The sequence below is a fragment of the Pecten maximus genome, chromosome 11 (assembly GCF_902652985.1).
Source record: "Pecten maximus chromosome 11, xPecMax1.1, whole genome shotgun sequence".
Taxonomy (NCBI): domain Eukaryota; kingdom Metazoa; phylum Mollusca; class Bivalvia; order Pectinida; family Pectinidae; genus Pecten; species Pecten maximus.
The window spans coordinates 7755562-7782418 of record NC_047025.1 but is presented as its reverse complement, the minus strand read 5'-3'; the positions used below and the strand labels follow the sequence as shown (position 1 = coordinate 7782418).

At 35.5% G+C, this 26857-nt stretch overlaps 1 protein-coding gene across 1 annotated transcript in view; it reads right to left on the bottom strand.

Moving 5' to 3' along the window:
* LOC117337813 (low-density lipoprotein receptor-related protein 4-like) overlaps positions 1-26857 on the bottom strand; it is a 170870-nt gene that overhangs the window by 81228 nt on the left and 62785 nt on the right. Inside the window, exons 3-4 of the mRNA XM_033898935.1 lie at positions 20306-20438; positions 19170-19344 (exon numbers count right to left, since the gene is read on the bottom strand). Of these exons, the coding sequence (XP_033754826.1) occupies positions 19170-19344; positions 20306-20438 (308 nt within the window). The remainder of the gene's footprint in view (positions 1-19169; positions 19345-20305; positions 20439-26857) is intronic.

Here is a 26857-nt window from a genome sequence, read left to right as displayed (position 1 = left end):
TGGTTTCTATGGAAAACTGCAACCAATTGGAAGTTTCCATGTAAAATGATAAATGACTAGAAGACTTTACTATGGAAGGTTCCAACCATTGATGGAAGGTTTTGATGATAAACCTCAAATGAAAAATAAGGTACAGGAAGCTTAGCGACAAATAACAAATGTTTCTACGAAAACCAACAACCAATTACAAGAGTTCTATAATGATAGCATTATAATTTTCTTGTTTGGATCGATTCTAAGTAAATATGCAGCCATGATGACAACTTAAAAAACAACCTTGCGTGATGCCAATTTCTCTAACAATCTACCACTGCACTGAGGCCTTTACCACCAAACAATCGGATCAGGTGTGAAGATCTGTCCAAGGGAGATAACTTTCAGATAAGAAGAATAAGTGTATGATATAAGTGCTGGGGAAACATATCTACCATCAACATTAATGATAGGGGCAGATGATGTTGCACTTAATGTAGAAAACAGATTAAAAGCGTAACAATTAAATCTAAAATATGGTAACTAACCAATTGCAAAGGAAATAAAAACACAATTTGGAGTTTTCAACAGAAATTAACAGTCAACTATACATTTGTCAAATTTGCAATTTTAGTCCCCATTATATATTTGTAAACTAATTCTTTTTATCACACACATAATCGTGTATCTATGTACAGTATACCCCACTGAAATCGACATCATATGTGCATATACCTAAGGTGATTGCTTCATACAAACTGGATAAAGGCTTGTGATTGGTTGATACGCTTGTCTGTCAATTTTTTCTTCAAGGACATGTCTATATATTGGGTATATAGAAGTCATCTGTGAAAACATATTGCCCTGTTTTATGTCCTCATAAAGAAGACTTTTAAATTAAGTCTGGATTATATATACAGACACCAACCTCCAAGACCTCAACGTTTTTGTATCTTTACAATGTACCTCAAAATAAACAACTATATATTTTCTATTTGCAAGTCATTTCTTCTTCGGCATAACAACAACAAAAATGGTCTCATAATGGAGATTTTTTTATTTTATTTCCCTATAAGTGGATTATATAGCCCTGTAGATTTGGTCTATTCCAGGAAAAGAAATGTTTATATCTCCTCTAAAGCTGGCTGGAGCCTGAAAAATGCGAGAGTCTCAAATGAATGTGTATATATACCATCAATGTAGTTTATGTTGAAAATGGACCAATGGACAGAAAGTATGCACAATGGCATTAGCTGAAAAATTCTAAGTCCCAAAAAAGTAGGAAAAAAGTACATCCATATCATCAAAATCTTTCAAAAACATTCTAAGTCAGATTTTAGCACAAAAAAAGTAATTTCAGGGTCCAAATAAAGTACAGAAAAAGTACCCTGAAAAATTTTTAAGTCCAGAAAAGTACAAAAAAAAGTACTCTGAGAAATTTCAGAGTCCAAATTTAGTACAGAAAAAGTACTCTGAAAAATTTCTAAGTCCAGAAAAGTACTTAAAAAGTATACTTTTTTGGTGCTTTTTCAAAAAAGTAGGAATTAGTATGTACTTAAAAGTAGCATAAAAGTATACTTTAGTGTGCTTTATTTCGGTATGGGTCATTGCAGGATGATCGATGAAATAGAATCTGCTAAGGCAGGTAATTCTTATTGAATAAATGTAGTTGATACAAATGTATTGACAGGCTAGATGAATATTATGGGGAAAAATGCTGGATATGTCATCGATATTACCAGATAAAATCGGCGACGGTATATATATGTACAGTTTTGCCTGTCAGTACAACACACTCTGTCTTTACCTTTTTTGTCCTGAGACGGATGTATAGGTTGTATTTCAACCTGAGGTAAAAAATGCATTTAAAAACATTTTGTTACCAATTGTAGTTCATCATTGTTCATGGAAGAATAACATTGAAATATAAAATGCAGTTAAATGATCCAAATTATATTTATTGAGAATCCCACAATTAACTAGGAATTAAATGGCTGACACCACTCGGGAGTCCACAGCTGCACGTAGCTTTTCAAGTCGATATCAATAAAATGCAGCATTAGTTTTTACCAGTGAATTTTATTTAATCCTACACAAGACTTATCTAGTTAATAGTTGAAGCCACGCTCATGAAACAGTTAATTCCAAAGAAATTCTATTATTAAAACTTTTTTTCAGTTTTATGCCCCTGGCTACGAGCATTGATGCACCTCAAAGCTAAACTGTTACATAACATCAATGCACCTCAGGGCACGACCTTTGTAGATGTCTTTTCTTCTAAAGTCAACAAAGTAAAACTTCTACAAATAAAAATATAACACAGTTAACATAGGGAGGCAGAGTGTTAATTCTCTATGCCTTGCTCAGCAGATTTTCTTGGCAAATACAATTATGTGACTTTGAAGGCCAATTTTTTAGTCTATTATCCTTATTGATGGTATTTGTTGAAGAAGACCGCAGTCAGATGTAAATAAGTCACTCCATACATGTGTATGTGGTCTATCAAATCAATAATGAGACACCTTCTCTACCAGAAATTCATGTTAAGAGCGAAACAATCTACGTAAAGGTTGATTTAGTAAGTAAGAGATATATACATGAGGTTTGTTCAAAGCAAGACTCCGTTCTTCCTGCCAATATATTCCTGTTCAGGATCCAGCAGCATGCAATCACCGGATCATCGTCATCGTTATTTTACCGGGGGCAGTCAGGGCATCACTGTATAAGCACGTCTTTTATTCAAACATTAAGTCAGAAATGTCTGTGTTCATACAGACAAATCAGTTACAACTGACAATTATATAGATCTTTGTATCTATTTGGTTTAAAATTCTAAACCAATGATAATACATATACATATAGGTAAAACTCGAAGCATTGCTATATATATATATGTACATAAAAAAATGTTGAAAGTGACAGAATGCACATAATGTATATAAAAAAATAGTAATTGACAATCCATGGTGCAAGATGTAATGCCTTGGATTGTCAATTACTATTTTCTTAAATACATATATATATATAAATAACAAAATTTTCTGATTCTGACAGAGTCTCCGGTATATATAAAAAAATTATAGCTTAAGAAACATTTGTTAATAAAGCATAAGTGTGTGTGTTAGTGTGTAGGCAGCCACATATGGTTACAGAGATACCTACTAAAGATGTAAAGTATCTGAAGATTTTAAGATGAAAGTGTTTCTTACATTATATTTATAACGGTGGACTCTATATATATATATTTAACTGGACTCTGTCCAATCCTGATCTTTGTCTATATTAACCAGTCAAAGAATTTAGTCCCGAAAAAATCCTTCTTTATTTATAATAGTAGTTTAAATCTACATAATCCAGACTCTGTCTTTTCTGTGGGGCCGCGGTGGCCAAGTGGTTAAGGTGTCCCGACAGTTAAACCCCTAGCCCTCCACCTGTGAGTTGCGAGTTCGAAACATACATGGGGCAGTTGCCAGGTCCTGACCGTAGGCCGGTGGTTTTTCTCCGACTTTTCTATGCATATGAAGGTTTCCAATGTTGATCCCAAGTCATTTTGGGAAGTTTGAGCAAAAATTTAAAAATAAAAATTTTGGCCCTGGGGTGGGGATTTGGTGGGGTGGGGTCAGAAGCATTGTTAACGACCCCCCCCCCCCCCCCCCCACCCCCCTGTGTCCTCTTATCATATCTTTACACATTTCAGACTGATAAAGTCAAAATTAAAGATTTTTGATAGGGGGGTACTTTTTATGCAAGGGGGGTACGTTTTGGTAGGGGTATAAAAAGTATCCGGATACTTATTATGCAGGAGGTACATATTATGCATGACACCGGGTACTCCGGCTCTCCTCCACCTCCAAAACCTGGCACATCCTTAAATGACCTTGGCTGTTAATAGGATGTTAAACAAAAACAAACAAACAATGTCTTTTCTGTGAACTGGCCATAAAAGGTCCAGTTCCTTCCTCACCTAAGTAAATCTATACTCTTGTGTAAACTGTATAAAAGTGGCTTTGTTTCAGTCCACCATGCAAAGGTAGCTTTGGGGGCTCCTAGCGGGTGTATACACACCGCTAAACAGGTTAATTATCAATTGACCGAGTGCATTACCAATTTCAAGGTAGACAAGGCCAGTGAAACACCTTAACTCCTTTCACGTGTAAAAAGAATGCTCCCTTGTTAATTAAAGCATGTTATGATGTACTACGTAATTGTGTTGGTTACAATTACAAACTGCTTAAATATGCAAGCCAGACTTCCTCTCGAGCGCCCAACAATTTTGAATTCCTGGACACGGAAGCAGCGGATGATGATATCTCGCTCTCATTATAAATAACTCAACTGCTACCGATAAAAATTACAAGATTAATCAACACAAAAGTCGAGAGTATTTCTTCTGAATGGGAAAATAGGAGTTGAATGTCGAATTGGAAAATGAAAATGAAATGAGCTGGACTAATAGATGTATATGCACAACATTACTGAACTTAAATTAAAATAATTAATTTTCCATTGTTTGTACGCAGAATGTGGCTTTCTGATTGGTTGAGATTTTTTTTCCATACTACTATGAAAAAAATTCTGAGAATGGCGCGAAAAATGTGATGTCACAATACGACAATTGATGTTGCGTATTGATTTGAGAAAAAAAATCCCATATAAAACCACTAAAATTGTACATAAAACATGTTTTAAATTAGAAAACTATTTTCAAAAATTAATAATAAGCGTTGATGTATATATAAAAAAAAATTGTTTGCAAACTGTATGAATCCACATAGCCGATTCTTGCAGAAGTTTGCAAACAAAATTTTTTTCATACCCCGATGAAACTAAAAAAAATTGATATCAATGCTTAATTGATAAAATCTAAAAAAAAAAAAAAAAAAAAATTACTGATATCTACCTCTTTTGGATTAATAGAATTTAAAGATGACAGATTCAATTAATCTTTAAGATGAAGAAGAGTTCTATTCAAAACAGTTGGACCTTTTCAAGTAAATGCTGTAAATTAAAACAGTTGATTGTCAATGCTGTCCTAGTTGACAATATCATGATGATGAATAACAAATGAAATAGTTTGGTTGAATTTAAAATCTTAAATTATTTTGTATCTCTTTTGCATTATGAAATAAATATCGTTTTACAGATACAATTAAATGCGATTTCATGATTTGTGTTCATACATTAATTGCATATACAACACAACTATATCATAATTATATTGTACATGTAATGATCGATATAAAAAAAGACTCTCCGTACAATCCGAAACACTACAAACGGCCAAATTATATATTGTCCCAATAGAGTCAAGTTTAGACAGTGTCCACTGTACTATAAATATATGTACCTCCCCCTGTGATGTCCTATAGCTAGCTAACTTTACTGCCAGACCATTTATTTCCAAGTACATTGCACAACATGATGGACCTCATGAATTCATCATTCAATATGTCTTTTACAGACGGGAATAAATGCATGCATTACGTTTAGTTTTCCAAACATTCTATTGATTTTGACTGTGTGTATACTGATGAGTCAACGCTCTAATTGTGTACAATAGAAAATATGTCAGACTTGTTTCTCAGCCTCTGCAACTCTGACATCTTGTCAGGATTTTTATCGGAATTCCACAAATCATTTTCTATATTCATAATTTTTTAAATGTCATGCTAAATTTCCATTTCTCATAGAGAGGGGGTTTCAATTGCTAATTTCAAAAACGAGTCTGAAGCTGATATATATGTGTATGAAGCCATCAAATATTTTACATATATGTCAAAAACAATATTGATACTTTTATACTTTGGATTTACTTTTTGCATAATATGAAAACGTTAATCAATTTCCCTTTTTCTGCATCATACAAAGCAACAAAAAATTGATACAAATCTAATGGCTGACAGGGAAGGAAAGATTTAGGCTATTTTATGTTAATTCAATCAATTTTTTCTCAGATTATATATTTTCCAAACATTTAATTTACAGGCACAGATTTCATTAAAGGTGTTGATCATTGATATTTAATATTCCTAGCTGTATTAGGTCTAGGACATGACAAATATACATGTACTTTGACTTAAAATAACGCTGTGTATAAAGTATATATGGACTTATTGCTGAACCCCTGGTGAAGTACACCCCAAGGAAAGGCCACCTCATGCAATTAAAAACTGATCATTCCATTATAAGGCTGTCTTAATTAGAACCTCAACGTTCCATTATAAGGCCTTCTCAATTAGTACCTCAATGTTCCAATATAAGGCCTTCTCATTTAGTACCTCAATGTTCCAATATAAGGCCATCTCAATTAGAACCTCAATGTTCCAATATAAGGCCATCTCAATTAGAACCTCAATGTTCCAATATAAGGCCATCTCAATTAGAACCTCAATGTTCCATTATAAAGTCTTAATTCTCAATTAGAACCTCAATGTTCCATTATAAGGCCGTCTCAATTAGAACCTCAATGTTCCATTATAAGGCCGTCTCAATTAGTACCTCAATGTTCCATTATAAGGCCATCTCAATTAGTACCTCAATGTTCCATTATAAGGCCGTCTCAATTAGTACCTCAATGTTCCATTATAAGGCCATCTCAATTAGAACCTCAATGTTCCATTATAAGGCCGTCTCAATTAGTACCTCAATAATCCAAGATAAGGTCGTCTCAATTAGTACCTCAATGTTCCATTATAAGGCCGTCTCAATTAGTACCTCAATGTTCCATTATAAGGCCGTCTCAATTAGTACCTCAATGTTCCATTATAAGGCCGTCTCAATTAGTACCTCAATGTTCCAAGATAAGGCCATCTCAATTAGAACCTCAATGTTCCATTATAAGGCCATCTCAATTAGTACCTCAATGTTCCAATATAAGGCCGTCTCAATTGGAACCTCAATGTTCCAATATAAGGCTATCTCAATTGGAACCTCAACTTTCCAATATAAGGCTCTCTCAAAAGTTCCCAGAGAAGGGGTGTCTCAATTAATATTATATACAAATACCGTATTTGACCTAATAAGGGCGCAGGGCGCGGGTAATTGACAGTGGGGGCGCCCTTATTAAGATAAGTTATTCTGAAGTTTTATGAAACAGACTATACCTTATAGCAGAATACCCAAGGTTGTGGAAACGGTAAAATATTCAGTCATAAAAATATTCCAGATGAAGATATCTAATCATTATCATATATTAAGCTTTAACACCACTTGAATACTTCTGTAAACTTGTAAACCATGCCAGCTGATCTTTAGACCAGAGAACGTGTGTTCCACCATTTATGTTCAAATGGAACTCTTTTGTGTTCTATTTATAGAAACAGGTGACTTCCCAGATCATATCAGACATCGTTTTCTTTGACATAATAATTGATTTACAATGTCTTTTACTAGCTTTTTGTTCTGAACAAAAGTTATTTATCAACAAGAATGAAGTCTTTACTTTACCTTCAAATAAAGATGGTAAGTTATTATTTGTATGTGTGTTTAGTTTTGGGTGCTCTTTGCACTGACATGTCATCTGTAGCCTGTAGGAATACACAAAATGTGGCGAAAACATGTGTTCCAGTTACTTAATTTGCGGAAGAAAATTGAACACATAAAGTAGCAAAATATTACACATGAATTATTACTTTTGAACACCATTTTGACACTCAGTCAAAGATTTATTTCCTTGAAAAAAGGTAGGGGCGCCCTTATTAGGGCAGGCGCCCTTATTAGGTCAAATACGGTATCTGAACTTTAAAGGCCATATCACACCTAGATATGTATGTTTCCTATATAAATACACAACCATCAAAGTAAATTCAGATGTATTCATTATTATGTCAGAAAACTTCAAATGTTAATTCATGTCAGAAAACTTCAAATGTTAATTCATAATGTCAGAAAACTTCAAATGTTAACTCATAATGTCAGAAAACTTCAAATGTTAATTCATAATGTCAGAAAACTTCAAATGTTAATTCATAATGTCAGAAAACTTCAAATGTTAATTCATAATGTCAGAAAACTTCAAATGTTAATTCATTATGTCAGAAAACTTCAAATGTTAATTCATAATGTTAGAAAACTTCAAATGTTAATTCATAATGTCAGAAAACTTGAAATGTTAATTCATTATGTCAGAAAACTTCAAATGTTAATTCATAATGTTAGAAAACTTGAAATGTTAATTCATTATGTCAGAAAACTTCAAATGTTAATTCATTATGTCAGAAAACTTCAAATGTTAATTCATAATGTCAGAAAACTTCAAAGGTCATCTCACAATATACTATTGATAGAACTTATAATGATCATGAGCATCACTTGTATCTAACAAACTAATAGTTTATCTAAAGCCTTAAAACAGCTTTAGAACTAATAAACAGTTTATTTTCAAGACTGACATATTTTTCATGATGGTTTTCCCTGCAAGTATTTTTATGACAAGTTTTAAGGATTTCAGAGTCAAGCTAAATATCTGTCTGCTGCCTTATATGATTCAAACATATACCATGTTCTTTTTGAGAAACTGAGCATAAACTGTAATAATCTTAAAACATTAATGTGGACGTAAGGTTCTTCTGTCAACAAAACAGCATCTTTGATCAGTTTCACTTTTACCTCTTCATCAAAGTAATTTGAAACAAAGGCCAACGTACCAGAAATTGTTTTTTACCAGTTTGAATTAACAGCAATATTAAAGGTGAGCCGTTAACGTTGTGGCCTATCAACTGTTGACGACTTCTATAAGGCTGCAGCAGCTGATAACACATTTAAGGTTTATGAAATAATGATGATAGATAATCACTGGTATTTCATTCTTGGCTAGGTACTACATCAGGCAGGTGAGTTAACGAGATAGTCTGGATCATAACTGATGAAGCGACATAAAACAATGACACTGGGTAAGTCGGGTGGCACAGCTAGTGATAATTAACACGCTTGCCTTTCATTTAGGTGGCTGGGGTTGGATTTCCGGATCAGAACTGAAAAGGTACAGGGTCACCTGCCTGACCATGTGTTTTTTTCTAGGTACTCCACCCTCCCAGTGAGGCCGCAGTGGCCGAGTGGTTAAGGTGTCCAGACACTTTATCACTAGCCCTCCACCTCTGGGTTGCAAGTTCGAAACCTACGTGGAGCAGTTGCCAGGTACTGAACGTAGGCCAGTGTTGTTTTTTTCGGGTACTCCGGCTTTCCTCCACCTCCAAAACCTGGCACGTCCTTAAATGACCCTGGCTGTTAATAAGACGTTAAACAAAACAAACCAAACCAAACCATGCACCCTCCCAAATTAAGACCCCTTACAGGCTTCTATCCAGGCCAACAACAGTGATCAATATAAGTTGCTTCAACTTGCTTCAAAATTGTTGTGAAATAAATAAAGTTTACAAAAATACCTGAAATAGTTGGCATATTTAGGATTTGTATGAAGAAAATCATACGTGACAATGCTGGATCAATAGACTACTTCAAGGAATAATTTCTAAAAGGATTTTTATGCAGACTGACTGACTGAAAATTTTATTTTAAACAATATGTTTGTTATTCTATCTTTTATCCAGAAATATTTTGTGGCGAAACCCTTTTCCTGATATGTCCCCTACAAAGCAGAAAACTATTTTGGAGAACTCTGTAATGTGTAAATTTGTGATTTTCCTAAATTTTTCTGCAACAGAAATATTTCATGAAAGATATTCAGTTCTGAAACATTCTATTTTTATAACAATTCTGTTTAAAATGTTATATTAGTCATTTTGTTCTGAAACATTCTACTTCTGAAATCCTTTTCTGAATTAACATTCTATTTCTGAAATCCTTTTCCGAAACATTCTACTTCTTAAATCCTTTTCTGAATTAACATTCTATTTCTGAAATCCTTTTCTGAAACATTCTACTTCTGAAATCCTTTTCTAAAACATTCTACTTCTGAAATCCTTTTCTTCTGTTGCAATTAAGGAAATTGTTCTAAATTTACTTATAAATTCCATTTCTGAACAAGAGATCCCAGAGGGATCTTGGCGCCCACCATTGAATGATCTTCAAAGGTTCCATGTCAGATTGATCTTTTCTCTACTTTTCCCTTCCTCTAAGTCTTACTCATCTGTGTAAATTCATAAACAGCCCTCTATAGCTAGTACTTTTCAAACAAGGGGAACCTATATATAAAATTTAAGATTTAGCGATAATGGCTGTCTGTCGGCCATATGCTGTTTTCCGATTGGTCCCAATATGCAAAACTAGGCACTGAGGGGAACCTACATATGAAATTTGAGAAAGATCCCTTCAGTACTTCCTGAGAAATAGCGATAACAAACTTCAATTGTCAAAATCCAAGATGGCTGCCTGTCGGCCATGTTGTTTTCCGATTGGCCTCAAAATGCAATATGCATAACTAGAAACCAAGAGGAACCTACATATGAAATTTGAGAAAGATCCCTTCAGTACTTTCTGAGAAATAGCAATAACAAACTTCAATTGTCAAAATCCAAGATGGCTGCCTGTCGGCCATGTTGTTTTCCGATTGGTCTCAAAATGCAATATGCAAAACTAGACACCAAGGGGAACCTACATATGAAATTTGAGAAAGATCCCTTCAGTACTTTCTGAGAAATAGCGATAACAAACTTCAATTGTCAAAATCCAAGATGGCTGCCTGTCGGCCATGTTGTTTTCCGATTGGTCTCAAAATACAATATGCACAACTAGGCACCAAGGGAAACCTACATATGAAATTTGAGAAAGATCCCTTCATTACTTTCTGAGGATTAGCGATAACAAGAATTGTTTACGGATGGACGGACCACGGACCACGGACGAAGGGCGATTTGAATAGCCCACCATCTGATGATGGTGGGCTAAAAAGTCTGCTGACAAATCAACCCATTGTTATACATTCTACTTTTGAAGTTTTGTTCTGAAACAATTCCTTGCTAGACTTGATGTTCTGAAATTCTGCTATAGAGTTTTTTTTCTGAAATATTCATTTTGAGATGTTTGGTCTAAATTATTGTAACATATATCAGTAAATCCTGTTCTGAAAATTTCTGCAATAGAAATTAGCCCTATTTTATGAAGCTCAACGTATTGATGAAATTAAATATATGTACTTACATTTTGTGATATTTTGTAAACTATTGCCGAAGAAAATTGGTCTTTAATATTCTTCAGAAGTTAAAGCTTATAGCTTCAGTTCTGAGGTTCGATGGAGACACATGAAAAAAAACCTTCAGATCTAGGAAAACTGTCTAGTCTACAGAAAGATAAAATGCTATTTTATAGATAACTGTATAGGGACAAAGAAAAAAAAAATCCACATAAAATCCATCATAAAATATACTTGGAGATGAATAAATCAATCAATATTTGCTGTAGACGCAGCAATGTCTCCATGTCCTGTGAAATGAGCGATTTTACAGTGATGATGACAGTTGGCCATTAATAGGTTTATATGTACAAACTGCCATTATAAGATGATAACGTCTCCTGCTTCCGTGACTGTTACAGAGTTTGTATACCTCCTGTACATATTGAATACTGACATTTCTAAGATTTACACCAGTATTAACGGTTCTCTATATATACAATGGGGTACTAAATCAGCTTCCACACTCTTCACAAGCCTCTGAAGTGCTCTGCAGCCGAGACAGAAACCTTAGGCTATAGAGTTGATAATGCACATACCTACATATATAAATCTATTTTCTGGTAATAATTTTTAAGTGTCTACTAGCTGTGACGGACCTGAAGGAATTCAGCTTTGGAAATGAACAGCAAAGCAGTCGAAAATTTTTATGCCTTTTAAGGTAAACAACTTATATGGTACGTGTTTAAGGCGTTGAAATAATTACCAGGGGGAGCATTCTATTGGGACAAAGATTTTATAGGACACCAATAATCATATATAATATGTAATGGGCAAATCTCTATATACAAGTAGTTCCCTAAATGACAACTCAATCATCACAACCCGGCTGTTTTGGATCGATCCATTGACACAAAATGAATCTTCATAGTTGCACTCCATTTCGATATAATATTCAAAGACATAATTGAAGCGATTGGTTGGGTAGATCCTCACTCCCTAGTATGGTTTGCTGTAGGTAACTGGACATAACATGTAATTTGATTATCAGGACTTAATTAAGCCATCAATTTCCACCCTGACTCCCCCTCCTCCACCAAGATCTGGAGATCGAACAAGGAATATCCTGAATCCTCCAACTCAGACTCTGCCTTTGGGTAACGTGGGTTTCCCAAGTCAATTCATTTATTTTCACAAACTTTTTATTTCTGTTTTTTTTTTTTTTTTGTAGTTTTTATGAAAACCCTCTTTCCTTCCAATAGTTGCAAGACAAAACCTTATTAGTAATTCATTATAAAATCTTGTACAAGCATACTTGAAAATTTCACGGTACCATGAGAAGAGTTACGATGGAAGATTCTCAAATAAACCCTCGATCTAGACACTGAAAGTAATACTTCCATTTTTTATGACAATCACAAACTTTTTTTAATGACTGAATAAGAACTCCATGCTGTGATTTGATAAAATTCTCCCCGACGCGGAGACTGTCCGTTAATGCATCTCATGGTGAGCAGTTTTTAAACAGGAGAATTGTAAAATATACATGGACCACGAATCTAATTTGTCTACTGACAATTGTTGTTTATGTTGGGTAAAGTATAATCTGTCTACGCGGCACGTGCTAGACCTTGGGAGTTGCACATATTGTCTGGTCTGCCTGCCGAGTCCTGTCCCATTAAGAAGTTCTTTATAGCGAACACAAATCCGGTCACAATTTGGATTAATTCTAATGCTTTTCAGTCAATTTGTGCGTAAATATACAACTGTACGTTTCAATTTCACATCAATCAAATGATTCCTGGTTTTCAATCTTGATGAAGTGGAAATTACACAGATAAACATTCGTATACGAAAGCAGTGATTTATTTAGTTAGAATAACGAAGAAAAACCGAATGGAGGCTACCAGCTGATTGATATTAAAACTACAGAGTTTTTCTGTCTGAACTGTATGTCAAGGTGAGCAATCCAATTGTTTCCTCTAGCAGACCTGATGGAAGACCAAATTTAACAGCACAGCTGGCGTCTGAGTTTAAAGAAAGAGATCTACCAATGCTATCTCTGTTGCCTAATGCAGCAGTGGATGTTAACTTGTGAAAGGACTGAAACATTGGTTTTTGTAATTTGCTTACTGGGAATTTTTTTTTACATTTACACTTATGTTACCCGTTATGATAATATTCTGAAAAAGCTGAAAATGTTCATCTGTACTCTAGCTGTCGGAAATGTATTTTTCATCTTTTTATAATAAAAATGATTTCTTGATTGATGATTATGAATTTCTTTTCATCAAATTTAAGGCAATAGGACAACAATGGGGCCGCGGTGGCCGAGTGGTTAAGGTGTCCCGACACTTTATCACTAGACCTCCACTTCTGGGTTGCGAGTTCGAAACCTACGTGGGGCAGTTGCCAGGTACTGATTATAGGCCGGTGGTTTTTCTCCGGGTACTCCGGCTTTCCTCCACCTCCAAAACCTGGCACGTCCTTAAATGACCCTGGCTGTTAATAGGACGCTAAACAAAAACAAACCAAACCAAAACCAGGACAACAAGCTCAGGTACACCTGGTAAGCTCATTATAGGAATGTGTAGTCACCTTTAATTATTTGAGCTTCCAATGGGCAAGACTTTAATCATCCAACATACAGCACTGTTAATTATGGTATGGGAGAATAAAAATCTCAAGCTTTGGGTTAGGATTCTTGAATGTCTAAACTAGGGCTAGAAGTTATTACATAACCTCACTGCAGAAACATATATGTTCTTGTTAAAGGATAAAACTGATCTAGGAACCGGTAAACCCTCTCAACTCAATTGCAATGCTATGTTTATGTACATAACCAGTTAAAGTCTAACATATTGTTTGGTATACAGAGGAATCCACTTATTTGCATATATGCTTTTTTCCAGGTGAAAATATGCAAATAAGCGGAGTATGCAAATAGGCGGAGTTGGAGTTTTGCTCTTTCTTAAGACACATATGCATCGCCCAGTAGATATGGAAGGATTTGATTTGTTTTTGTTTAACGTCCTATTAACAGCCAGGGTCATTTAAGGACGTGTCATGTTTTGGAGGTGGAGGAAAGCCGGAGTACCCGGAGAAAAACCACCGGCCTACAGGCAGTACCTGGAAACTGCCCCACGTAGGTTTCGAACTCGCAACCCAGAGGTGGAGGGCTAGTGATAAAGTGTCGGGACACCTTAACCACGCGGCCAACGCGGCCCCTAAATATGGAAGGAAATGTGCACTAGTTACATATATTGATCATTTGTAGCTAAAAGTTAATTAAAAAAATAATTTTGCAAGAATTAATGTGTTTTTATTATATGATTTAACGATGAATTTCTTTAAATGTGATTTAGAATGAATTGCTTTGTTTTCATCTTCACTTTGCTGATACTGATACACATGTTGATCTGCATTTGTTGAAGACATTCACGTTCAGTAAGTAAATATTCCTAAAAGTCTAATTAACACTGTTTGTAGATAAAAGTTCATTACTGGAATAAGAATTATTTAAGGCTTCACACAACTCAGCCTTAATTACAATACCAGTATTGATGTTAAATGTTTGTGTTTGAAAATGGCGGCAATAGCCGCAAAAAAAATATGCGTAGAGCAGTACCGAGTACGTGTTATATAGTTATACATAACCACATCAGTAAAAGTACAAAATCTTTACTTTATTAAGAATTTAAAACAAATGTACAATTCAAAAACATTAAAACAACTTCCTAACATGCATCCCATACAACTGTCGTCAGTCATTAACACTTAAAGCATGCCACCTCACTCCTGTTGAGTTGTCGATGACCCCATGAAGCAATATGCCGAGTAAAAACAATCGGATCATGGTGGTGATAGTAAAAGTATGGTTTCCCAATTAATGCAGAACAAACAACATGTATGGTGATACCAAATAAAATAATTTCAATAATAAATATGCTTTTTAAATGTCTTAATTAATAATCATTCTGTAATAGGGATAGGCGTCTTCTGATATGGACTGGATCAGGACTAAACTTTATTTTTCGACGTGCATGCCGACATATAACCAGTCAATCGAAACGTGATCAAAATTAATTAATGGTCAGTTTTAAAGTGAAATCATATTTTATAGAAACAAAGATCAGTATACATTTCGTGAAAATCATGCACCCACAAAAAATATACATATTTTCAGAATTTTCATATACAAATCAGCAGAGTTAAAATACAAGGACATTTAGAAGGAAAAAATCGGGACCTGAGAATTGTTTGCATATCATTCAGAGGATTATGCAAATTACTGTTATGCAATTAAGTGGATTCCTCTGTACACAGTTTCACTGTCAGAATATAACAATAACGGAACACCATTTTCTCCTGTATACAGTATGGACAAACTTATCACTGCTAGTCTAACTCACTTTCAGTGTCTGAACCTTTCAAGTCTAAAATATGGAACCGCCCTCTCCCTCTATTTTCTATATTAATTAAGACACAATCTGTCCTAGCTCAGAAACCATTAACACTTAAAGATCATGTACATATAATGTATAGATATCACTTCATTAAGTTTCCCGAAACAGTATACGGCAAGCCTGTTCTAAAGTTCTGAGTCGTAATGAAACATGATCCTTTCAAATACAATTGAAATCAAAACCAGTGTACGTAAATGGAGTCCTGTATGTCCCTGGCTGACAAAAGCTTTCAGATGACAGATGAGTCCAACTAATCACTGACTGGGAGGCTTTTTCCATGTTGTCATGGTACAGGATAAATGTATAAAAGACACGAAAATAACCCATGTTGTTTTTCAGCGTTTCTTTACATTTGCAGTAGATAAGATTCGTCTCCCTGTACATGACATTGGAGGCAATTACAGCTGTTAAACTTCTCAGCTTCTGCTAGAATCCATTTCTTTGTATCAATGTGGAAAATTTGTCCATTTCTAATCAACGCTTTCACACGTACCATAGAACATATTTTTTCACATAGAAAATTTTAAAGAAATGTACAAGGTCACACATCGACCTTCATTTCTTGGCAATAAAGATGTGATCATTTGAATGTACCATCAATTAGCTTTCAGAGCTCAGACCTTGGTTTTAGCTGCTAATGGCATCCCTTTTGAGAGATTTACTGTATCATACAAGCATTTCTTCTCTGCATCCCAGCTCCTGTTTTGAACATGTATTACTTCATATAAGGGATACCTATGGTTGCATTCACATATAAGAAAGTAATATTTGTTTTGATTACTGAAATATGCTTTAAATATTGTTTTCATTGAGTACATTTTCCTATTAGTGATTTATAATTAAAACATTTCGGCCAATATATGCTTTAGATATTGTTTTCATTAAGTACACTTTCCTACTAATAATCAATAATGAAGAAACATAGGCCAATATTATAATGCCTGTACCAGGTTTCGTGAAGTTATCTTAAATGGATTTTAGATTTCAAACTTTGGAAACAGGAGTCGCATGGACACAGTCAGACAACTCTATTGAATACCTCCAGCAAATGCGTTTCTTGGGGGTCCAAAAACACGTCCAAGGTGTATGAATATCAGACATAATTTGTTTTTAACATGTATACCTGAGATCAAGTTCCATTCTGATACATTAAAATTACCATAATGTCTACATGGAAAATAAATTTTGATGTTTTTTATGTAAGAGAGGTTCTGATATTATATATGGACTAAACAGAAATGGCAACATCAGATAATCTCTTTGTTCGAAGCTGTTATCTATTATTAAGCCTTAATGTTCCTACAGGTCTCTCTAATGCCCATATTTACAAAAAAAAATGTTGAAATTATTCACAATAAATCTGTTCTGAGTTAACACAAAACAACCTAATGTCAACTACCAATATTCAAACTAAAACAACAGAAAACTGCAGATCTAGGCCTTAATTATATTTCTTGCAATACTGTGACTGTCACATTTGAGAAATGTCACAGGTTGGTACTATCTATGGTGACAACCAGCCTTTATTAACGCTGACTCGCTATTGACAGACAAGAAAAAAAGCCAGTTTTGACAGCTTATATCTTGGTATAGAGAAGACAGTTTCAGATGCAGTTTTTCGATAAACTAATGTTGAAGTGAACAAATTGGCAGTTTAAATATCAGCAAGAGGCCCAAGGGCCTTATAATATATCGGTAATCAAGCTGAGTTCTGATTTATATACTGATGGATGGTTTTTGCTTTTGAACCAAGATTTAAGATATTTATATTTTTAATCCTTAGAATTATGACATTGAAAGGAAGCCAAGGTAATGAATTTGGATTAACCTGGTAGTCCTTTATCCCAGCATGCTACTTCTCAAATATCATGACCTTTGACCCAAACTGCAAAGGACCATAACTATTACGATGAGATCAGTCCCAATGGGGAAACTGTTCAAGAACTTGTTGATATAAAGCTCACACCATACCAAATTTCATCAAAATCCTTTCATATTTACCAAAGTTGACACAATTAATAAGGTCCAATGGTTATACAACTACAAAGGGCCACAACTCTGTCCGTTAATTTCACCGAAACAGTCACATTGCTGACGCGTCCCATTCAACCTCTTAATTATATAAAACTACATACAAAATTTCATCAAAATCCAATCATATTAACTCAAGTCAGTAAGTTCACAAGGTCAAATGGCAATAAAACTACAAAGGACCATAGCTTGTAACTTGTCTAAAATGTTATTGATATACGGCTGCAAATGTTTCATGAAAATCCGTTCATATTTACTCAAGTTGTCATGTTCACAGGTCGATTGGCAATAAAACTGCAAAGAACCTTTACTATGTTAGTTACTGCTGAATTGGCCTGATTATCAAACTCATTTTTGGTCTTAATGATATAAGGCTTCATACAATGATTCATGAAAAGCCGTTCATATTTACTCAAGTTATCGTGTTCACAAGGTCCAATGATAATAAAACTACACCAATAAATTACAAAATAATTAATTACATTGAATTGAACCCATTTTCGAACTTGGCTGAGATCTTATTGATATAAGGCTGCATATGCAGTTTCAGCAAAATCTGTTCATATTTATTCAAGCAAGATGCACAACAGCAGACAAAATGGCGATGGCATAGACCTTTTGGTTCAGTTGACCTAAAAATCGTTCAGCGTACACTTAAAAGATGTCTACGAGGAAATCTTGAAAGCTCGATTTGGAACGTGTTTGTTTCGGCAGCATATCAATTCAACAAAGTGAGAACGATTCATGGAATGATTTTTATAATCATAAGAAACGTACAGTAAACATGTTTGAAAAGGCAATTTATGACTGTGTGCATGTCAGTGTTTATGCATGAAACAGAAATTGATGCTTCAACTGAATGGATAACTGCACAATATCGGCCTGAGATGAAAGTCCACCATGTATTAAATAACTCTACATTGCTATAGTAAAATGAAAATAAAAACCAACATCAAATCTTAATGAACCCTCATCACTAAATAGCTTCCTTTGTGAAAAACAACATTACATAAGTTTTAGCGCTACAGTACTTTCAGTACTTTGATTGTGTTTCTAAGCATTGTATTGTACATTTATGGTTATGTCGTCGGAAAGAACAGATAATCACCTCTCTACTGCCAAGAACTTGATGGTCATCAAAGGGAAAAGCAGACATATTTTTCATCACTAGACAAAAACCACAGCGGAAATGTCCTGCAGTAATGTGATATTGCGACAGAACATGGCCATGGTGTTGTAAGAAGCATCCATCTCAAGTCGTAATTCACTTTTGTCAGGCATTATACAAGAACGAACTCTTCATGTGGGTAAATCGTCACACCAAATATGCACAGCCATGTAGGAACCTAGTTATTCCGGCACAGACTTCATTTGTGTAATATGTTATCTGTCAAGATGTGGTCTCGGTTTTCAACTTATTGTTATTCCTCACCAGACTTAAAGGTGAGGTAAACGAGAATCAATGACATTGGGTAGGTAATGAGATTGTATAACATCAAACTTCTTCTAAACCATGACTACAAAGAAGTTCCAGTCTTTACCAGCAACACAGAACCAAGATGTCTTGCATCAATATGACTCTGGGGGAAAGACAAGCATCCCTGTGACCCTGATGAAGCCTTTTTACTTACCCTAGTATTGGGTCCACTACAATGCCTCTTGGCTCCTCATTGCTTGTAAGGGACACAAGGATTTTCCTACCGCTACCATCGTAATTGGCTATCTCCAGCGTCCTTCGTTTGGCGTCCGTCCAGTAAATATGATTGGATGCCCAGTCAAGGGTCAGTCCATTGACTTCCTGTATATCTGCAATCAACAATTAAAATCTTATAAATGTCCAATTAATATTTCCTTCAAATTAATTCTTACTCCTCCAATCAAGTTATTAATACATCTCAAGTATTTTATGCAATTTTATTTCCATTTTCGAAAATCAATATTATTTGCAGAACAGATATCCCTCGGCCACTCCAGCTTTCGCAAAAATTACGGTAAATGCAAAATTAAAAATTTTTGTTCAACATTTTTAAAATGAATTTTTAGGATTGAAGAAAAATCCATTTATTATATATTTGACTGCTCACCATTAATCAATAATTGGCCACCTAGAAAACTTCCAAGCTAAATATCAGCATTCTAATGGCTATATCAATAATTGAAAGTCTTCTTAACTAAGATCTTTCATCAAGGTTTCATCAAGTCCACTTAAGACATGTCCAACTTTGGAAACGAGAAAATGTCTTTTAAGACATATAAATGCCCCATCTGCCACCCCGAAACACAGTTCAGTTAGAGGATCGCACCAGCAGAATTGGAGGGGACGGGACAGGATGGGGCGGACACAGGTTACAATATATGACCCCCCCATTTCAGGGTGGGGGCATTAAAAAAAATCACGATTTTTCAATTTTACTACACAACATACATGTTTCATATTTGATCCGAACTTCATGCAAATTATACGCATTACACAGTATACCATTTAATGACAATTTAATATATCAAATTTCTTTAACAAATTTCTGATCAACAATTGAAGGTTACATTTTCCACCTCTGACCAATGAGTGGTTTATGTTTTCATTAGAGTTGAAGGTCAGGAAGGTAAAGTTCTCTGTTACTATTAAAATTTTGGTCAGCAGATTGACAGTCAGTCTTGCAAACTTTTAAAAGTTAATAATATTAGCAGACGACATGCCTGACAATCTTGGTTATATTAGCTGACAATTGTTTTCTCTAACTTATGTTAACAACACTCTAATACAAACCTGCAATGAGCAGACGGGCATCCTGTCCCTCAAGATCTGCTGTGTACAAGCCGCGATGATCAGCGCTAATGTCTGACCAGAACAGCACATTGTCCGTAGTGTCCACCGCAACGCCAATGATTTTAGCAAGAGGCTGTCAAAACACATGAAAAAGGGAGATCATTAGCATCAAAAAGGTAATAAGCATCAAAACCAGGATGGTAATTAGCATCATAAAGGGAGGAAATAAGCATCACAAATGGTGGTAATAAGCGTCACAAAGAGTGGGAAAAAGCATTACAAAGGGAGGTAATAAGCATCACAAAAGGGGGTAATTATCACAAAGGGAGGTAATAATCATCATAAAAAGATGGTAACAAGCATTATAAAGGGAGGTAGTGAGCCTTTAAAAAAAGGAAGGTTTTTATCATCACAAAACGTGGTAATTAGCATGAAAAGGGAGGTAATAAGCATCACAAAGGGAGGTAATAAGCATGAAGGGAAGTAATATACATCATAAAGGGAGGTAGCTAACATCACAAAGGGAGATAATGAACATAAAAAGGGAGGTAATAAGCAGCACAAAGGGTGATAATTAGCTTAAAAAAGTGAGGTAATTAGCATTAAAAAGGAAAGTCATGAACATCATATACGGTGTTAATTTACAATGAAAAGGGCAGTAATTTGCTTTAGAAAGGGAGATAATAAGTTACTTGTAGAAAAAAAAAATCATACAAAGTATTTTTTACTTTAAATGGTTGATTGTGAGTTAAAAATGCATATGGACATAAAAAAAATCACATTAAATTCCAACATTTTATTGTTTAAAATTTCATAACCTTTTTTAAATTTTCCAATATTCAAAGATTACAACACTGTTTAAATGATGGTCTTCAAAATTATGAATCTCCCTTTCTGTCTTTAAACAACTATTTTATGATTATTTTTAATTTTCCTGAATACCTTTCTCGATTTCTACAATTTTTACCTTCAGCATCACTCAGACACTGAGTCAGTAAAGGAAGAAACAGCTGCACTTTTATATTTATTATTTTACTTATATCTGATCTATTACTAACAAGAGGCCCATGGGCCTTAACAGTCACCTGTATTCTGAAATACATACTGATAACTGATATTTTGCTTTTAATTGAGAATTTAACACATTTGACCCCTGTAACCTTAACGGAACATCAAGGACATGCAATTCTAAAAAAAAAATTAAGTCTATTATCCAGGCATGCCTCTATATCATGACTCTGAGCCTCTTGGTTATTGAAAAGTCCTTTAAAGGTTTTATCACATTTGTCAAGGTCATTCAATTGAACAAACTGTGGAGACCATCTTCCAAGTATTCTTTGACCCTATGTCCTGACGTTCTTGAGAAGCTGAAAAAGTAAAATGTTGACTCTGGATCTAGCACTTCTCTGGACCGAATGTGACCACAACAGTTAATCAACCCGAGATGAATTTACCTCGGTTGACTAAAATATTCATAAATACAAAATGACTGGGAAAAAGCCACTAACGTGTGTCCGTGTTGTGTAGGGAACCATATTGTCCACTTAGTATGATACCTGACCAGTTACGTTACTAAGGCGTAACTCATCAGAGGTAAAAAGGGCGAAGTCTGTCATCCTTTATATAGAGTTGCATAGGGTGGCGTAGGGTGGGGCAGGGTGGGGCAGGGTGGTGCAGGGTGGGGCAGGGTGACGCAGGGTGACGCAGGGTGGTGCAGGGTGGTGCAGGGTGACGCAGGGTGGTGCAGGGTGGTGCAGGGTGGCGCAGGGTGGCGCAGGGTGGTGCAGGGTGGCGTAGGGTGGCGCAGGGTGGCGCAGGTGGCGCAGGGTGGCGCAGGGTGGCGCAGGGTGGCGTAGGGTGGCGCAGGGTGGAGCAGGGTGGAGCAGGGTGGGGCAGGGTGGAGCAGGGTGGCGTAGGGTGGCGCAGGGTGACGTAGGGTGGAGCAGGGTGACGTAGGGTGGAGCAGGGTGGCGTAGGGTGGCACAATATGGCAGAGGGTGGTGTTGTTGTTGTAAGACTTTCCTGAAAGTGGATAGACCTCCAGGGAAATGAGACACGTACAGTTTAAAGTTTATGTGTATTGTTTCTTTAAAATTACAGGGAACTAAAATATTCATATTTGAACATGCTTGTAATCAGGAGTGTCTTTCGTAGGATCGTTTAACTTGAGAACTTTAACCTAAGTGTTACTTGTTACGTAATTAACATACAATGAAAAGTGGAGCACAAGAAACTATTGTTTATTTTTTACTGTTTACAGGTTATTGTCTCATAAGTGGCTTAATTGTTAAGGTGCACCCTTAGGTGCAAATGTACTGACACCAGATACTGATAGATGAAACACTGTCCAAAATGTTCTGATACAGTGTGAACACCTCATCAGTTTCTGGTGTCCCTGGAGAAAAGCATTGATTAAAGTTTGTGCCTGCTTTAATTATCTCCGAAACAGGAGAGCTCCTTCAAGGAACTTAATTGGTACTGACAGATTGAGTTCTTAAATGACATGCCTGATTTGACAAGAGAGATGATAGAATATCTGCCCACAACCGTACAACACACACATAAAATTCTAGTCGTCAGGCGCGATACTTTTGTTTCTGTCATAAACAATTATATTACAATTTTGTTGAAGTGAAGTGTACCCTGTAATGTGGAGATCTTTATAACGGTATGTTACTTCTAATTCAGCCAAAACAGCATTATAAATCAGTTTGTAGAAATCAAGATGTCCGATGGATATCAAATAAACAGATTGAATTCTTCTGCATAAATAAAAATTTGCAACGAAGGCATTTTATCTTTTCATATAACTCAGGTTTAGAGTTCCACATATTCTGTTATCAAAGTGCCTGGTTTCTGTGTGAATGATACATGCAGCTATAGGAATTTTGATAAATTGATAAGTCTTCCATCCATAAAATGGATTGCTGGTAACTGTTGTAGAGATAGCAAAATAAGACTTCTTTCCTCTATTTAGTATGTTATATATTCATCATCTCATGATTGGGATACATCATCTGATGATGAGAGTTGTAAATCATTGATAATTAGTGATACAAGGTGTTAAAGTGTCATTTGATTTACAGTAATGTTGCATGCCATAAGGGTTACAACTTAACTAAAGAAAGACAACTGGTTATATAGTTATAAGGCAGACAACTGACCATGAAGCTGGTCAAACAAGTGTCAACCAGGCAGACAACTGGCCATAAAGCTGATCGAACAAGTGCCAACTAGTCAACTAGGCAGACAACTGGCCATAAAGCTGGTCAATCAAGTGACAACTAGTCAACTAGGCAGACAACTGGCCATAAAGCTGGTCAAACGATAGACAACTAGTCAACTAGGCATACAACTGACCATGAAGCTGGTCAAACAAGTGACAACTGGTCAACTAGGCAGACAACTGACCATGAAGCTGGTTAAACAAGTGACAACTAGTCAACTAGGCAGACAACTGGCCATAAAGCTGGTCAAACAAGTGACAACAAGTCAACTAGGCAGACAACTGGCCATAAAGTTGGTCAAACGATAGACAACTAGTCAACTAGGCAGACAACTGGCCATGAAGCTGGTCAAACAAGTGTCAACCAGGCAGACAACTAGCCTTGAAGCTGATCGAACAAGTGACAACTAGTCAACTAGGCAGACAACTGGCCATAAAGCTGGTCAAACGATAGACAACTAGTCAACTAGGCAGACAACTGACCATGAAGCTGGTCAAACATGTGACAACTAGTCAAATATAGGCAGACAACTGGCCATAAAGCTGGTCAAACGATAGACAAGTAGTCAACTAGGCAGACAACTGGCCATAAAGTTGGTCAAACAAGTGTCAACCAGGCAGACAACTGGCCATAAAGATGGTCAAACGATAGACAACTAGTCAAATATTAGGCAGACAACTGGTTATAAATTTGACAACTGGTGATAAGAAGAGACAGCCGACCATGATGGGTGACAACTGATGACAAGGGAGGCAATCATATGGGAAGACAGCTGGTAATAAGGAAGGCAATGGTCATAAAGGGAGACAACTTGTCAAAAGGGGAGACAACTAGTTAGCAGAAGAGACAACTGGTCATAAGGGGAGAAAATTAGGCAAACATGAAACTGGGCACATTTAGGCAACATCTGGCCATCCAGTGACCACTGGTCATTTGGGTGACTAATGACCAGTGATCATGGTTACTTGTCTGCAGTACAGAAGTGAAAGACTTATTTTGTTCAGTATGATACGTTACCTAACAGCTAGATACGGCTAGCTACAGAACACATCATTTACATGGTGTATAAAGCCCACACACTAGTGGATGGTGAGACATTTAAATGTCAACACAGAATAATAAAGGTCATTGTGATAAAATTACTTGTGACACCTAAACTTGACTTGTGTCAATGAAACTCATAGGACATCCAAATTTGTCCATTTAGCACCAGACATTGAGGTGAGTAACACAAGATATCACTATATCACAATTATTTTGCACAGCCAATTAGACTTTTAGCCAATTAGTACAGACAATTAGCAATGCCAGATATTTGTCAATAAAAAGTAGACATTTAGCATGGACAATTAGCAATGATAATTGGATATCTTCCCAGTGAGAAATAGACATTTAGCATGGGCAATAAGCAATGACAGATATTTGTCAGTGAGAAATAGACATTTAGCATGGACAATAAGTAATGACAGATATTTGTCAGTGAGAAATAGACATTTAGCATGGACAATAAGTAATGACAGATATTTGTCAGTGAGAAATAGACATTTAACATGGACAATAAGTAATGACAGATATTTGTCAGTGAGAAATAGACATTTAGCATGGGCAATAAGCAATGACAGATATTTGTAAGTGAGAAATAGACATTTAGCATGGACAATAAGTAATGACAGATATTTGTAAGTGAGAAATAGACATTTAACATGGACAATAAGTAATGACAGATATTTGTCAGTGAGAAATAGACATTTAGCATGGGCAATTAGCAATTGACAGATATTTGTCAGTGAGAAATAGACATTTAGCATGGGCAATAAGCAATGACAGATATTTGTTAGTGAGAAATAGACATTTAGCATGGACAATTAGCAATTGACAAATATTTGTCAGTGAGAAATAGACATTTAGCATGGGCAATTAGCAATTGACAGATATTTGTCAGTGAGATCGAAATAGACATTTATCATGGGCAATTAGCAATTGACAGATATTTGTCAGTGAGAAATAGACATTTAACATGGACAATTAGCACAAATGATTAGACAATAGCATTGTAAACATCTTTGGAATGTTTCACACTTGAACATTGCAGCCTACATGTATGTGAAGATGAAGACAACATCTTTCTATATAGCCACATGCTTAACTGGTTCCTATCTCAGCATTTAACACACACTCATCAAGGTATTTGGATAGCAATATTTGTGTAGAATCTACCGTATTTACTCTGAAATAAGCAACGTCGTTTAATATAAAGTTTTACTAAGAGACTGCAGTAGATATGGGCTCTGCAAATTGCTAGATTAAAATCAAAGATTGTAATATATATTTTGTGATTCATGAAAACTCACTTTCAAATAAAATATGTAATATGTATATAATATGATTATACATAAATCCCCAAATTTTACAGCCCTGAAGGTAAATTTCTGAGATGCAGTAATTTAATTTTCTCTAGGTAAAATAAGCATAGTGATGGTACGGTGTTAATGTAGGGAAGAATTATTTAAAGAAACAATGAATTTTGAACAAAAACCATATGCATTGACTGAAACAAATCTTTATTTGAGTCAATTTACATCTATTTTGAATTTCTTCTTAATTTCAAGATCCTACAACTAAAATGTATTTTACTGATTTTTTTGTCAATTGAATTTTATTGTTGCTAAAGTCAAAAGTGCAACTCTGTCAAATTTTAAGTTGGTGTGGAAAGTCACATGACTAAATCTAAATATAATTCATGATTTTATAATGAAACCATCTGCTCATAGACAAATTGAAAATACGTATATAAACCAATCCTGCATGGCTATAATCTGTATAAAACAGCAGAATCTATAGCAATGTATATAAAATTAAAAAAAATATATATTTCTATCATCTAATAAAACATTCACTCTGATCCAATAACTAATCTAAGGTATTAGATAAATGCAACGGTAGTTTATCTGATGAAAACACCACATTGGAGAGATAAGGAGTCGACTATGGATAGCAGATCGCTGTAGGCATATCCGCCTGGTCCTAGAGAGACCCTCTTAGCCATACCATCTGCCTGGATACAAACTCCTCATCAGCAGGTGTCGCTGTCTCTCCCAGGCACCCCGTGACTGCCGATATCAGACGGTTTCTAATGTATGCTACTTCGAGGTATGATATCTTCCTATTGTCTAACCAAAGCTCCGGAATGTCAACAAAGGAGTTAAACTGGGTTCGCTGGCAAAGGCATCCGTTTTAAAATTCTATATATATCCCCCACAGTGATGGTAGAGATTCCATACATTTTTTATAAGCAGCAGGAAGCAAATGTTCCAACGCAACAGGT